We start from the raw sequence: 13,525 nt of genomic DNA, 5'->3' as shown, positions 1-13,525 counted from the left end.
CAGGAAGGAAAAACAAATTAGAAGTGTAGAAGAAGAAACTGAACAGGAAAAACAGGCAGCAGAGGGCATTATCAAAAATATGCCTCCTGAAAAACAAGTCAAGTATATAGAAATGAAAACCATGAATGAGAAATTGTTGCAGGTAATACTAATTACTACTCTGTGCTGGGCATATAGCAGTCTTACTACTAAAAATGTGATCTGAAGGTGGGCAGCATTGGCATCCCCTGAGAGCTTGACTAAACCTACTGATCAGAGTCTTCATTTTAACAAGATGATTCATATGGACATTTGAATTTAGGAAGCACTGATCTAGAAAATTTTGTTTTCTTATGTTGCATAACGACCTAGCTTTTACTCTATTATTCAGCTCTATGCGTCATTCATTTTTGCAGGTCATAAAGATACATGAAACACTTGTTGTTTAATGAACTTTTAATGAAAACATTAAAAGTCCTCTTACACCAGAGCCACATGGATATTTACTTTCCTTTTCTTCCTGCCTAATAAACAGCAAGTCGTTTACTTGCTATGTCCTTAATTTGAACAGCTATTGTCCCCTAATTATGGTGTTTAAATAAGCAATTTGGATGCCTGCTGAGGGATTATTGAGAATCCTCTCAACATTCAGTCATGGTGGTGACTCCGCTTTGCAAGGTAGTGCCCTTTGATGCCCAGATATCCCTTAACCAGTTAACAGAGAATTAGTCCCCACAAATGCCAATAATGAATGTAGTTCTAGTTTCTCAGATAATCCTTTATTGACAATTTAATATAACTTTTTATTTTAGACAGAATTTATAACATATAATGAAACATTGTTGAAAGAATATTATAAAAATGCCAAAATATTATCAAAATATAGCTAATGTCACACAGGGGTGTTTGAATGGGTCAGTTGACCCTTGAACAACTTGGGTGTTAGGCACACTGACCCCTGTGCAGTTTAAATCTGTGTATAATTTATAGTTGGCCCTCAGTATCGAAGGTTCCACATCCACGGATTCAACCATCCATGGATTGAGTAGTACTGTAGTATGTATTTCTTGAAAAAAATCCACATGTCAGTGGACCCATGCAGCTCAAACTTGTCTTATTCAGGGGTCAACTATAAACAGTTCAAGGGTCTTATCCCTAAGAGTGAGCCATATAAATGGCTACAGGTCTTGGCCTTAAAAGAAAATAGGCAAAAGATATGGAAATATGGTTAAAAAGACAAATAAAAATTATAACTTTAAACAGTACCATCATTAATTTGAAGTCTTCTGATATTTGATATTCTCAGAACACAGTGATGGTTCACTGTGAAAACTTCTGGCTCCCTTTAAAAAGCTCATAAGTATTTTAAAAGGTAGATCATGGCAAGGTTTTTAGTAATAATGAAATAAATTGGCAAAAATAGAAATAATGAACGTTAGTAAATTCTAGTCAGATTTTAAGATATGGGTTGAAAACATTTACAAAATTTACTTTGTCACATCTGTATTTGAAATGTTGAGAAAGAAATTATTCTTAATGTAATTCGCATATATATTTGCTTTTTTTTCCTTCTTCTTAGGAATTAGATACACTTCAGCAACAGCTAGATTCACTGAACATGAAAAAAGAGAGCTTGGAATCTGTAAGTAAAAATCAAGTAAAAGTTTTCATATTACTCAGCTACAAAAGAAAATTTAGTTAAATATATTAATGGAACTCATTCAGGTACATATTTATCTAGTAGTTTACTAATAGGAATGTAATAATTTTTTTTCCTGTTCAGGACCGCAAATATCTTAGTTTAGTAAGAAAACAGATTCAGTTATTGTACAAAAATCATTCTGCCTTGCTGAGGCACACAAAACCTAATGGTAATTTAAAACTACCAATGGCATTTTTCACAGAACTAGAACAAAAAATTTCACAATGTATGGAAACACAAAAGACCCCGAATAGCCAAAGCAATCTTGAGAAAGAAAAACAGAGCTGGAGGAATCAGGCTCCCTGACTTCAGACTATACTACAAAGCTACAGTAATCAAGACAGTATGGTACTGGCACAAAAACAGAAATATAGATCAATGGAACAGGGTAGAAAGCCCAGAGATAAATCCACGCACATATGGTCACCTTATCTTTGATAAAGGAGGCAAGAATATACAATGGAGAAAAGACATCCTCTTCAATAAGTGGTGCTGGGAAAACTGGACAGCTACATGTAAAAGAATGAAATTAGAACACTTCCTAACACCATACACAAAGATAAACTCAAAATGGATTAAAGACCTAAATGTAAGGCCAGACACCATAAAACTCTTAGAGGAAAACATAGGCAGAACACTCTATGACATAAATCACAGCAAGATCCTTTTTGACCCATCTCCTAGAGAAATGGAAATAAAAACAAAAATAAACAAATGGGACCTAATGAAACTTAAAAGCTTTTGCACAGCAAAGGAAACCATAAACAAGACAAAAAGACAACCCTCAGAATGGGAGAAAATATTTGCAAACGAAGCAACTGACAAAGGATTAATCTCCAAGATTTACAAGCAGCTCATGCAGCTCAATATCAAAAAAACAAACAACCCAATCCAAAAATGGGCAGAGGACCTAAATAGACATTTCTCCAAAGAAGATATACAGATTGCCGACAAACACATGAAAGGATGCTCAACATCACTAATCATTAGAGAAATGCAAATCAGAACTGCAGTGAGGTATCACCTCACACCGGTCAGAATGACCATCATCAAAAAACCTACAAACAGTAAATGCTGGAGAGAGTGTGGAGAAAAGGACACCCTCTTGCACTGTTGGTGGGAATGTAAATTGATACAGCCACTATGGAGAACAGTATGGAGGTTCCTTAAAAAACAAAAAACAGAACTACCATATGACCCAGCAATCCCACTACTGGGCATATACCCTGAGAAAACCATAATTCAAAAAGAGACATGTACCACAATGTTCATTGTAGCACTATTTATAATAGCCAGGTCATGGAAGCAACCTAAGTGTCCATTGACAGACGAATGGATAAAGAAGATGTGGCACATATATACAATGGAATATTACTCAGCCATAAAAAGAAACGAAATTGAGTTATTTGTAGTGAGGTAGATGGACCTACAGTCTGTCATACAGAGTGAAGTAAGTCAGAAAGAGAAAAACAAATACCGTATGCTAACACATATATATGGAATCTAAAAAAAAAAAATGGTTCTGATGCACCTAGGGGCAGGACAGGAATAAAGACGCAGACTAGAGAATGGACTTGAGGACACAAGGAGAGGGAAGAGTAAGTTGGGATGAAGTGAGAGAGTAGCACTGGCATATATACACTAGCCAATGTAAAACAGGTAGCTAGTGGAAAGCAGCCACATAGCACAGGGAGATCAGCTCGGTGCTTTGTGACCACCTAGACGGGTGGGATAGGGAGAGTGGGAAGGAGACGCAAGAGGGAAGGGATATGGGGATATATATATACATATAACTGATTCACTTTGCTATATAGCAGAAACTAACACAACATTGTAAAGCAATTATACTCCAATAAAGATGTTAAAAAAAAAACATACAAACAAGAGACTAAAAACAAATGAAGAGGGAGAAGTCAGTTCATTACTTTAAAGATGTAAAAGCTTGCGTTTGTTTTATTATTTGTTTATTTAAAGCGTTTTTAAATTCACAAAACATGTTTTTTATGAAAAAATTGAATAAGATGAAAGTAAAAATGCCTATTTCTTTTCCCTCTTTCCAGACAGAACTGCTCTCACATTTATTGAGTGATTACTATGTGCTGTTTTTGAGCTCTTTACATATGTCACCAGCATTGTCATTTTATCTTCACAGCAATCCTATAATCCTACCTTCATTTTACTGTTGAGAAAAACCTTAAGTGGGATGTACACTGGATATGCTGTCTGCAGCTTTTTTTTTTTTTAACCTAACATTCTCTCTTGAATGTCTATTCATGTCAGCTCTTAAGATATCTTTCTCATTATTTGAAATTACTGCATTGTATTACATTGTATGACTATATATAGCACAGCCTTGTAGATGACTAGGTTGTTTATATTGATAGTTTTTTGAGATTATAAAACAATGCTGTAGTGAAAACACACATTTTATGCAAAGTTACTACGAGTGTATCTTAAGATAAATTTCTTGCATTGGGTCAGAAGGTACAAACTTCTAAAACGTTGTAACATTGACAAATTGCCTTCCAAAAATGTTCCATTTTCTACTCCTAATCTCAATGTATGAGAGTGCGTATTTCCCCCTGTACTCATTAACAGCTGCATTATCCATGCACCTTTTCCATTTTTACTTGTTTAATAGTTTAAAATTAGTATCTTGTTTTAATTTTCATTTATTTATACAAAAAGTTGAGTATCTCTTTATATATTTGTTGGCCAATGTATTCTTTTTCTGCAAACTACCTTCCCACTGTCTGTACATCAAATCTTGCCTGCCTTTCTTGATTTCCTGTGTATTCAGGTAGCTATAACGATGAGAGGATTAGTAACAATTGTAAATTGACATGATTGCTTTCACCTAGCTTGCAAAAGAAATAAACCATGAGTATTTTGTAATCATTCTTTTGGAAATTTGCTATTGAAAAAACTAGTTTGCTTAAAAATATTAAGACGATTTTCTATATCCAGTTGTCTACATGTGGGTACACAGAATTTTTATTTTCTTTGATCTCTGTGGTAATAAAAATATGCTTCAAGGAATAAGGACTGCATTTATATAGTATTAATACAGCCAGCTTTCAGAATTCCTCACTATCTTTTTAGGGTGTGTAGGAGAGAGTTAGGTCTTATTTCATTGGCAGATTTAGTTTCCACAGGAAGAGGTGTAGGGTATAACCTTGGAGTTAGTGTTTCTATTGATGCCACTCTACTTTGGCATTAGTACATGTATGCCTAAAATTACATGAATTTAAAGAAATTTACAGTATTCTCAAATGAAGAAAATGTAGATCCTAATTCTGTTTAACTTTAGCTGGATTCCTTTGTAGGTCTTTTTGGTGCGGGGGGAGATTTGTTCTTCAAGATAACATCATGTCAAGTATCAATCAAGTAGTGTTTATTGCATATCTGCTGTATGCTCCCTACTGTGCTAAGTATTGCTGATTCAGTTCATAGGAGTGTGAAAAAAATCAGGTGAAAGGTCAACATGAGCTTGAGTCTTCAGGGGTGGTTTTATCAAGATGCAATAATGAACATGTCTATAGGTGGTTAAGCAAAAGGGAAGGGGAAGGTACTATGAAAAGGGATACATCAAAATGTCTGCATTTTTTCTGTCGGTATTTTATTATCATGCCTTTTCACCTGAAGCTAATACATTACTTAAGCTGTGTATATAACCCTTTGCCTATGGACTTTCAAACATTTCCTTTTGTTCACTTTTTCCTTTTTTTAAGATTCCTTCTCTTTTGCTTTCAAAAAGGAGGAGGTCTCCCCTCTTAAAAATCTTGTTCATACTGTGGGCCTGGTTTCAGATATCATTAACTTTTTTTTTTTTCATGATTAACTTTTATTTTTGTTAACTTAGAAAAATTATTTAGATATCAGATCATCAGTTTTCTCATCTGTAAAATAGAGATGATAGTACTATCTTACAGAGTTGCTTTGAGTGTTAGAGATAGTGTATAAAAAATATGAAGTATAGTGCCTGGCACAGAATACGTGCTCAATAAATAACAGCTTCAAATGTCATTTTCATCATCATAATCACCACTACCACCAACATCCCTCGCTCTTTTGGTTATCATTTAAAATGATCACATCCCTTATTTTCTCTTTGTGAACAGTAGAACAGTGGTGAATACATGATAATTTTACTACTCATGTCTATTAGTTTCCTAGTGCTGCTGTAATAAAGTATCACAAACTGGGTGATATAAAACAACAAATTTTCTTGTAGTTCTGGAGGCTAAAAGTCTAAAATCAAAGCATCAGCAGAGACTTGCTTCTTCTGGGACACTAGGTAGAATCCTTCCTTGCCTCTTCCTAGCTTCTGGTGCTGGCTGTCAATCCTTGGCATTTGTTCCTTGACTTGTAGCTACAACACTCCATTCTTTGCCTATATCATCAAATGGCATTCTCCTCAGGTGTCTCTGTTTTTATCTCTTCTCTTCTAATAAAGAGCAGTTAATACTGGATTAAGGTCCACTTTAATGACCTCAAGATAATCTTAACTTGATTAAATCTGCACAGACTCCATTTCAAATTAGGTCATGTTCACAGGTGCTGGAGATTAGGACTTCAGCATACATTTTGGGGGGACATAATTCAACCCATAACATTGTAGGAAAGCATATATATGATCTATTCAGGGGAAAATATCTTCCCTCTAGAGATCAGTTCCTTGGACTTTGGATTGGGTTTTGTGGTTAAAGTTATACATACATCGTTACATTTTCTTTATTATCTTCCCATTGGTAAAGATGTCTTTATCTTTGTTTAGGTCTTATATTTAGAAAATAAAATAAACTAAAGCTACCACCTTCTTGTGAATCTTAGACTGAAAATTGCTTATGAAAGTATATAGGGATTTATTTTTATTCTTCCATGTTTAGAAACATGCTTTGTAGCATTATTGAGTACTCTAGGTTCTTGATATCTCTATTTAAAGATGCTGGTAGTTTAAATTTGTCCTTAGTCTTATAAACTGAAAACTATTTGAATAGTTTTTGATAAAATACTAAAATTATTTTAATTCTCTTCAGGAAATAGCACACTCCCAGGTAAAACAGGAGGCTGTATTGTTGCATGAAAAACTTTATGAGTTGGAGTCCCATCGAGATCAGATGATTGCAGAAGACAAAAGCATGGGATCCCCAATGGAAGAGAGAGAGAGATTACTTAAGCAGGTAGGAAAAACAAACATACTTATTTTAATATGTCAGGATTTGGTAAATATATCAGTATGTTTTATTTAAGGCATATGAATTGAACAGAAAGCTAATAAGCTTATTTTCTTAAAAAACAGTGAAAAGTGAACTCCATCTAAATTAATATGAACTGCTTGACCAAGAAGATCTAGGTAAAAGTCATTTCTCAAATAAACTTTTTTTTTTTTTTTTTACTTAAATCCTTATTTTATATGGTCTTCATGCATATTTTGGTCATTTTTTCATGTTTTGGATCCTTATAAAAAAAACTTGAAACTCTTCTTATTGGTCAGTAAATAATTAATCTTATTGAAGATGTATTCCATTATTTGTTTTGGGCCTCATATTTAGAAAATGAAGTGCCCCAAGGCTGACGACTTTGTGTGGTTATTTCTATCAGTGCCACCATGAAGTGAATGGAATTAAAATGTCCTGTGAAATCACAGTATGTCACCATGTTATGTCACATGTGTTCAGTAGCTTTCTTACTATCCCAAGGCTGGCTTTAATTTAGCCTATTGTTTATCCTGAGACACCCTAAATATACAGCCCTTAGGAGCCTATATATTTGGGAGCACCTCTAGTCAGGAACCTACAAATGGGACTCCTTTGTGGTCTTAGATTGAATCCAGTGGGTTTGCAGGAACCTTAGGGATCAACTCAGGAGCTATTTAAGTGTTAGAATCATTCTAGAAAGATATCAAAATCTAGAATCTCTGAAGTTCCTTGGAAAGAGATCATTGAAGGCAGGGGATGAAGAGTGATCTTGGGATAGAATTTCTAGATAGAATACAGAATGACTAGTTAAATTTGAATTTCAGATAAGCAGTGAATAATCTTTTAGAATAAATATATACGTAAAGATAATAAGTGTATTCCAAATACATACCACAAAAGTTATTCATTGTTTTTCTGAAATTCAAATGTAATGGGGATTGCTAAATCTGGCAGCCCTACCGTGTGCGTGGGTTGGGGGTGGGGAGCAGGGGGAGCAGGGGTGGGGAGACAGGCTCAAAAATCCTAGATATTTATGTAAATTGATCCAGGCCTGAAGTTGTGTTAACTTCTTGGTGCCATGTGGATAGGTATGGATATTTATCAGTCACCACTCTTCCTTTGAGGAGGAAAGAAAAATCTGTGAATAGTTCCCTAATGATGTTCCTTTTAACTTCAACGGTTGAATTTCAAGAAATAAGTTCAAAGCGACTAGATTTGATATTTTAGTACACACCCTAGAAGGAAAATCTTTAAGATAGCCTAACAATGAGTAATTCTTTAAATTCTGTTTTCTCTTTATGCCTTTATAGGTTAAAGAAGATAATCAGGAAATAGCCAGCATGGAGCGACAGTAAGTACTTCTACACTAGGACATTTTACATTCATTTCTCATCTTTTAAATTGCATTCTAAATGTGTAAGAGGTGCATATTGTTACAGTCATTTTTTCTGTGATTCACATTGACAATATTGATGCAGCTTTCAGTTTGATTTATAGCTTTAAATAATTCTTTGACTGTTTAGTTAAGAGCCATTACATAGTATAATTGCTTTTTAAAAACAGCTTTATTGTGTTATAATACATACCATACAATTCACATATTTAAAGTGTACAATTCAGAGTTTTTTAGTATATTCACAGAGTTGTGCAACCACCACCTCAGTCAATTTCAGAACAGTTCAGTCACCCCAGTAGAAACCCATATCCCTTAACCATCACACCTCTCATCCCCCATTCCCAGCCCTAAGCAACCACTGTACCTTATGTCTCTGTAGATTGGCCTGTTCTGGACATTTTATATAAATGAAAGCATACAATATATGGTCCTATGTGGCTGGATTCTTACACTTAGCATAATGTTTTCAGGGTTCATCTGTGTTGTAGCATGTATCAGTATTTCATTTCTTTTTATTCCCAAATAATAATCCCATTGTGTGGCTATACCATATTAATTTATCCGTTCATTAATTGATGGACATTTGGATTGTTTTTATTTTTTGGCTGTGATGGATCATGCTGGTATGAACAATCGTGTACATGTTTTTGTGTGGACATATATTTTCGCTTCTCTTGGGTATTTACCTAGGAGTGGAATTTACCTAGGAGTGCTGGTTCTTACGGTAACTCTATATTTAACTTTTTGAGGAGGTGCCAGACTATTTTCCAATGCAGCTGCACCATTTTACATTTTCACCAGCAGTGTATAAGTGTTCCAGTTTCTCCATGACCTCATCAACACTTGTTATTATCTGTCATTTTTGATTACTGTGTAGCCGTCATAGTAGGTGTGAAGTGGTATCATTGATTTGCATTTTCCTGATGATTAATGAATGATGTTGAACTTTTTTTCCTGTACTTATTGGTCATATATATATATTCTTTGGAGAAATGTCTATTCACATTCTTTGCCCTTTTTTTTTTGTTTTATTTAGTTAGTTATTTATTTTTTATAGATCATTATTGGAGTATAATTGCTTCACAATACTGTGTTAGTTTCTGTTGTACAAAAAAGTGAATCAGCCATATGCATACATATATCCCCACATCCCCTCCCTCTTGAGCCTCCCTCCCACCCTCCTTATCCCACCCCTCTAGGTCATCGCAAAGCACCAAACTGATCTCCCTGTGCTTTTGCCCATTTTTAAATTGGGTTATTTATTGTTTTATTATTGAGTTGTAAGAGCTCTTTATGTATTCTAAATAAAGTCTCTTATCAGATAAATGATTTGCAAAATTTTTCTTCCATTATTTGGGTTTTCTTTTCACTTTCTTTATGGTGTCCTTTGAAGCACAGAAGTTTTAATTTTTTAAGACTTTATTTTTTTAATAAATTTATTTATTTTATTTATTTATTTTTGGCTGCATTGAGTCTTCATTGCTGCGCACAGGCTTTCTCTAGTTGCAGCAAGCGGGGGCTACTCTTTGTTGCGGTGCCCGGGCTCCTCATTGCAGTGGCTTCTCCTGTTGCGGAGCACGGGCTCTAGGTGTGCAGGCTTCAATAGTTGTGGTGCACAGGCTTATTTGTTCTGCGGCATGTGGGATCTTCCCATACCAGGGGTCGAACCTGTATCCTCTGCATTGGCAGGCGGATTCTTAACCACTGTGCCACCAGGTCCCAGTAGTTTTAAATTTTGATTATATCTGGTTTATTTATTTTTTTCTTTTGTCGTTTGTGCTTTTGGTGTCATATGTAAGAAACCAATGCCTAGTTCAATTTCATGAAGATTTATGCTTATGTTTTTTTATTTAAGTGTTTTATAGTTTAGTTCTTATGTTTAGATCTATGACCCACTTTTAGTTAACTTTTGTGTATGGTATGAGGTAGGAGTCCAGTTTTATTCTTTGCTTGTGCATATCCAGTTATCCCAGCACCATTTGTTGAAATATTCTTTCAACAAATATTATTTAATGTTCTTTCTCTGTTTAATTGTTTTGGCACCTTTGTCAAAAATCAATTGTAGGGGCTTCCCTGGTGGCACAGTGGTTGAGAATCTGCCTACCAATGCAGAGGACACGGGTTTGAGCCCTGGTCTGGGAAGATCCCACGTGCCGCGGAGCAGCTGGGCCCGTGAGCCACAATTACTGAGCCTGCGCGTCTGGAGCCTGTGCTCCACAACAAGAGAGGCCGTGATAGTGAGAGGCCCGCGCACTGCAATGAAGAGTGGCCCCCACTTGCCACAACTAGAGAAAGCCTTCGCACAGAAACGAAGACCCAACACAGCCATAAATAAATAAATAAAAATTAAAAAAAAAAAAATCAATTGTATATAGATACAGGGTCTTATTCCTAGGCTCACAATTCTATTCCATTGTCTGTCCTTAAAAGGATATGTCTGTCCTTATTCCAGTATCATACTGTCTTGATTACTATAGCTTTGTAGTAAGTACAACTGCTTTTGTTAAAATTTTAACCCATATAATCTTCTCTCAATGGTAAATTTTCTCTTATTTTCTAACTTTTCAGACAAACTTGCTAACTTAGTTTAGTTTATATAAACCTACAAAAAGAAGGTTGCTAAAGATTTTTTATTCTCTTAATATCACAAGTAAAGCTCAAAAGAAGGCTGGGGAAGGGTCTGCTGTTGAAGTCAGGCAAGCCAACATTCTCAGAACACACTTGTACTCTAAATACGAATCATGAAAAAAGATTTTTCTCTCAAAATTTATAGTATTGTCCTCAGAATAAAGCATACTATTTATTGATATTGTTTCTGCAGATTCGAAAAGATTTAAGATTTCGTAACATCATCACTAAATGTTTTTACTGAATATCTAAATTGTCTGCCATAAATTCATTAAATAATATTTTCAACAGGTTAACAGATATAAAAGAAAAAATAAATCAGCTTAATGAAGAAATTAGACAACTTGACATGGATTTAGAAGAACACCAAGGTAATTTTTAAAATATATTTATGATGTATAATATAGATACATAGCAGTATTTATACAGTATTAACTTGGGCCTCAGGGACTGTTTACCTGGGGTTTATTATTTAATTCTTTGTGATATCACTAAGTTTAACTCTTAAAATACTAAACTATTAAAATATTTAGTAGTAGTAACTAAATATTATAGTAAGTATTGAATCATTTAAGTAATATTTTAAATATTATAGTTAGTATTGAATTTTAATAGTAACTAAATATTTTAATAGTAACTAAATATTATAGTTAGTATTGAATTATTTAAGCCAACTAAAAACTTATATAACTTAAAATGGTTATATAATGGCAAGAGTTTATTTTGTTTTGCAAAGAAATTTTTTTGTTAATTGGGATATAGTTGTTTTACAATGTTGTGTTAGTTTCTACTGTACAGCGAAGTGAAGTAGAGTTCCCTGGGCTATACAGCAAGAAATTTTTTTTTTAATCAAGTAAAACGGTTTAAAGTTGCTCACAGATTTCTAAGTTATACTTCTTCAGTATTGTCAGCTATTAACTGGGGTAAGTGGTAGAGTTACAGGGGAGTGAGGATCAAGTCACAAATATCACAAAAAATGCAGGAAGAATTATTCGCTAGGGGACCCACTAATGTGGTGGCAAGTACTGATTATTCCAGTCCTCTCTCAGCTTTCCCCAGCAGTGGGATTTGAAGAGCCAAGGCAGGGACCAGAGCACTTGTGGTGGAAATGCTGGGGTGGGGATTTGGGAGCTACAGAGTATGTGTGGTTGAGGGAAGAGTTTGGGCATCACAGGTTCCTAACCAGCTTGTCTCTAACAAGGGAGGAAAAGCTGGGTTACTATGGCACTTTAATCACAGATTAACTGCAAACCAGTTAACATGCTATTGAATTATCAAGAGATGACTATATATTCTTATGAGTTAGATATTCTATTGTAAATAATATGCCTATTATGGCTAAAGAAACATTCATAGCAGGGGAAAAGGGTGTTCTTTTCCTAAATTAATTTTTTATTTCAATTTTAATGCAGTGTATTAGTTTTATTTATACATTTTATTGATTTATGAATAATAGCATTAGCTACTATTAATTGATTACTTACCTGGAACTGGTTACATTGTGATCTTTGCAGGAACACTTTGAAGGCTTCTGACCTCTTTTATGCTTGTTGAAACTCAGAGAAGTTAACTCAAATTCTTACAGCTAGTAAGGGGTAAAGTCTAGATATAAACCAAGTTCTCTTTGACCCCAAAGTGTTAGTTCTATTGCCCAAACCTACTCTTGGCTTTCTGATATGAAGTGCTTTATTTGTGAAATAAAAATATTCTTGTGAAATGCTTACAGTCTTATTTACATGTGGCTACATGTAAACAAGACATCTAAAATCAGACAAACTTTTTAAGTCCTGGTTATTAGGTAAGTAAACTTATCTGAGCTTTCATTTTCTCATCTGCAAAATGAATATAGTGGTCCTACCTCACTAAGATTTACGAATAGTAAATGGTACACATGGAAAGGTAGGTTCACAATAAATTGTTACTAAGGTCATGTTGTTTTCTTTATTAAATTATTTTATTGCTTTTAATTTATGTAGATCTAGTATATAGATTTTCTTTGTTAATAAATTATTCTGAGAAATCTGATAATGTTCTTGATTTCAGATGCTTTATGGGATACAGTGTAAATAATATTCCTCCTTCTAAATTTAAATTTCTAGCAGAATTCTATTTATTTTTCCTGTAAAATAACTCATTTGGGGGTAACAATTTATTATTAATTGCTAGTTCTACGATAAATAGAATGCTTTGAATTGTAGCTTCCCTTTTCCTTTTTGTTTTCGTAAATTCTTTGTCCTTTTTTTTTTTTTTCTTTTTTTCTGGCCGCACCACAGCTTGTGGGCTCTCAGTTCCCCAACCAGGGATCGAATCGGTTCCTCCTGCAGTGGAATTGAGGAGCCCTAACCACTGGACCACCAGGGAATTCCCTGTCCTTTTTGATTAATGTAGAAAGACACAATCTATAATGTAATGTAATAGTAGCAAAAAAGCATATATATATGTACATATAAAAATATATGTGATATATAAATATTATGTATTGTATGTTCACATATATATCAATGCATTAGTTTTTTGTTCTTCTACTACACTTTGATCATCCTGGATTATTGGTTCAGCAGCACAGGGGTTTTTATTAGAAGGTCACTTGTTAGTTCAGGACCTCATTATTTCTTTCCT

At 34.3% G+C, this 13,525-nt stretch overlaps 1 protein-coding gene across 7 annotated transcripts in view; it reads left to right on the top strand.

Moving 5' to 3' along the window:
* Positions 1 to 13,525, top strand: part of IFT74 (intraflagellar transport 74) — a 78,871-nt gene that overhangs the window by 32,663 nt on the left and 32,683 nt on the right. For all 7 annotated transcript variants that reach the window (XR_014247043.1, XR_014247044.1, XM_082400550.1 and 4 more), the window contains exons 9-13: positions 4 to 142; positions 1,559 to 1,621; positions 6,721 to 6,864; positions 8,193 to 8,233; positions 11,198 to 11,277. Coding sequence is in view for 5 of the 7 variants with exons in the window: in XM_082400550.1 (XP_082256676.1) it covers positions 4 to 142; positions 1,559 to 1,621; positions 6,721 to 6,864; positions 8,193 to 8,233; positions 11,198 to 11,277 (467 nt within the window). In the remaining 2 variants the exon portion in view is untranslated. The remainder of the gene's footprint in view (positions 1 to 3; positions 143 to 1,558; positions 1,622 to 6,720; positions 6,865 to 8,192; positions 8,234 to 11,197; positions 11,278 to 13,525) is intronic.

This window comes from Balaenoptera borealis (assembly GCF_965194805.1).
Source record: "Balaenoptera borealis genome assembly, chromosome: 8".
Taxonomy (NCBI): Eukaryota; Metazoa; Chordata; class Mammalia; order Artiodactyla; family Balaenopteridae; genus Balaenoptera; species Balaenoptera borealis.
Note: the sequence above shows the minus strand (reverse complement) of the source record. Positions and strands in the feature narration are given on the sequence as shown.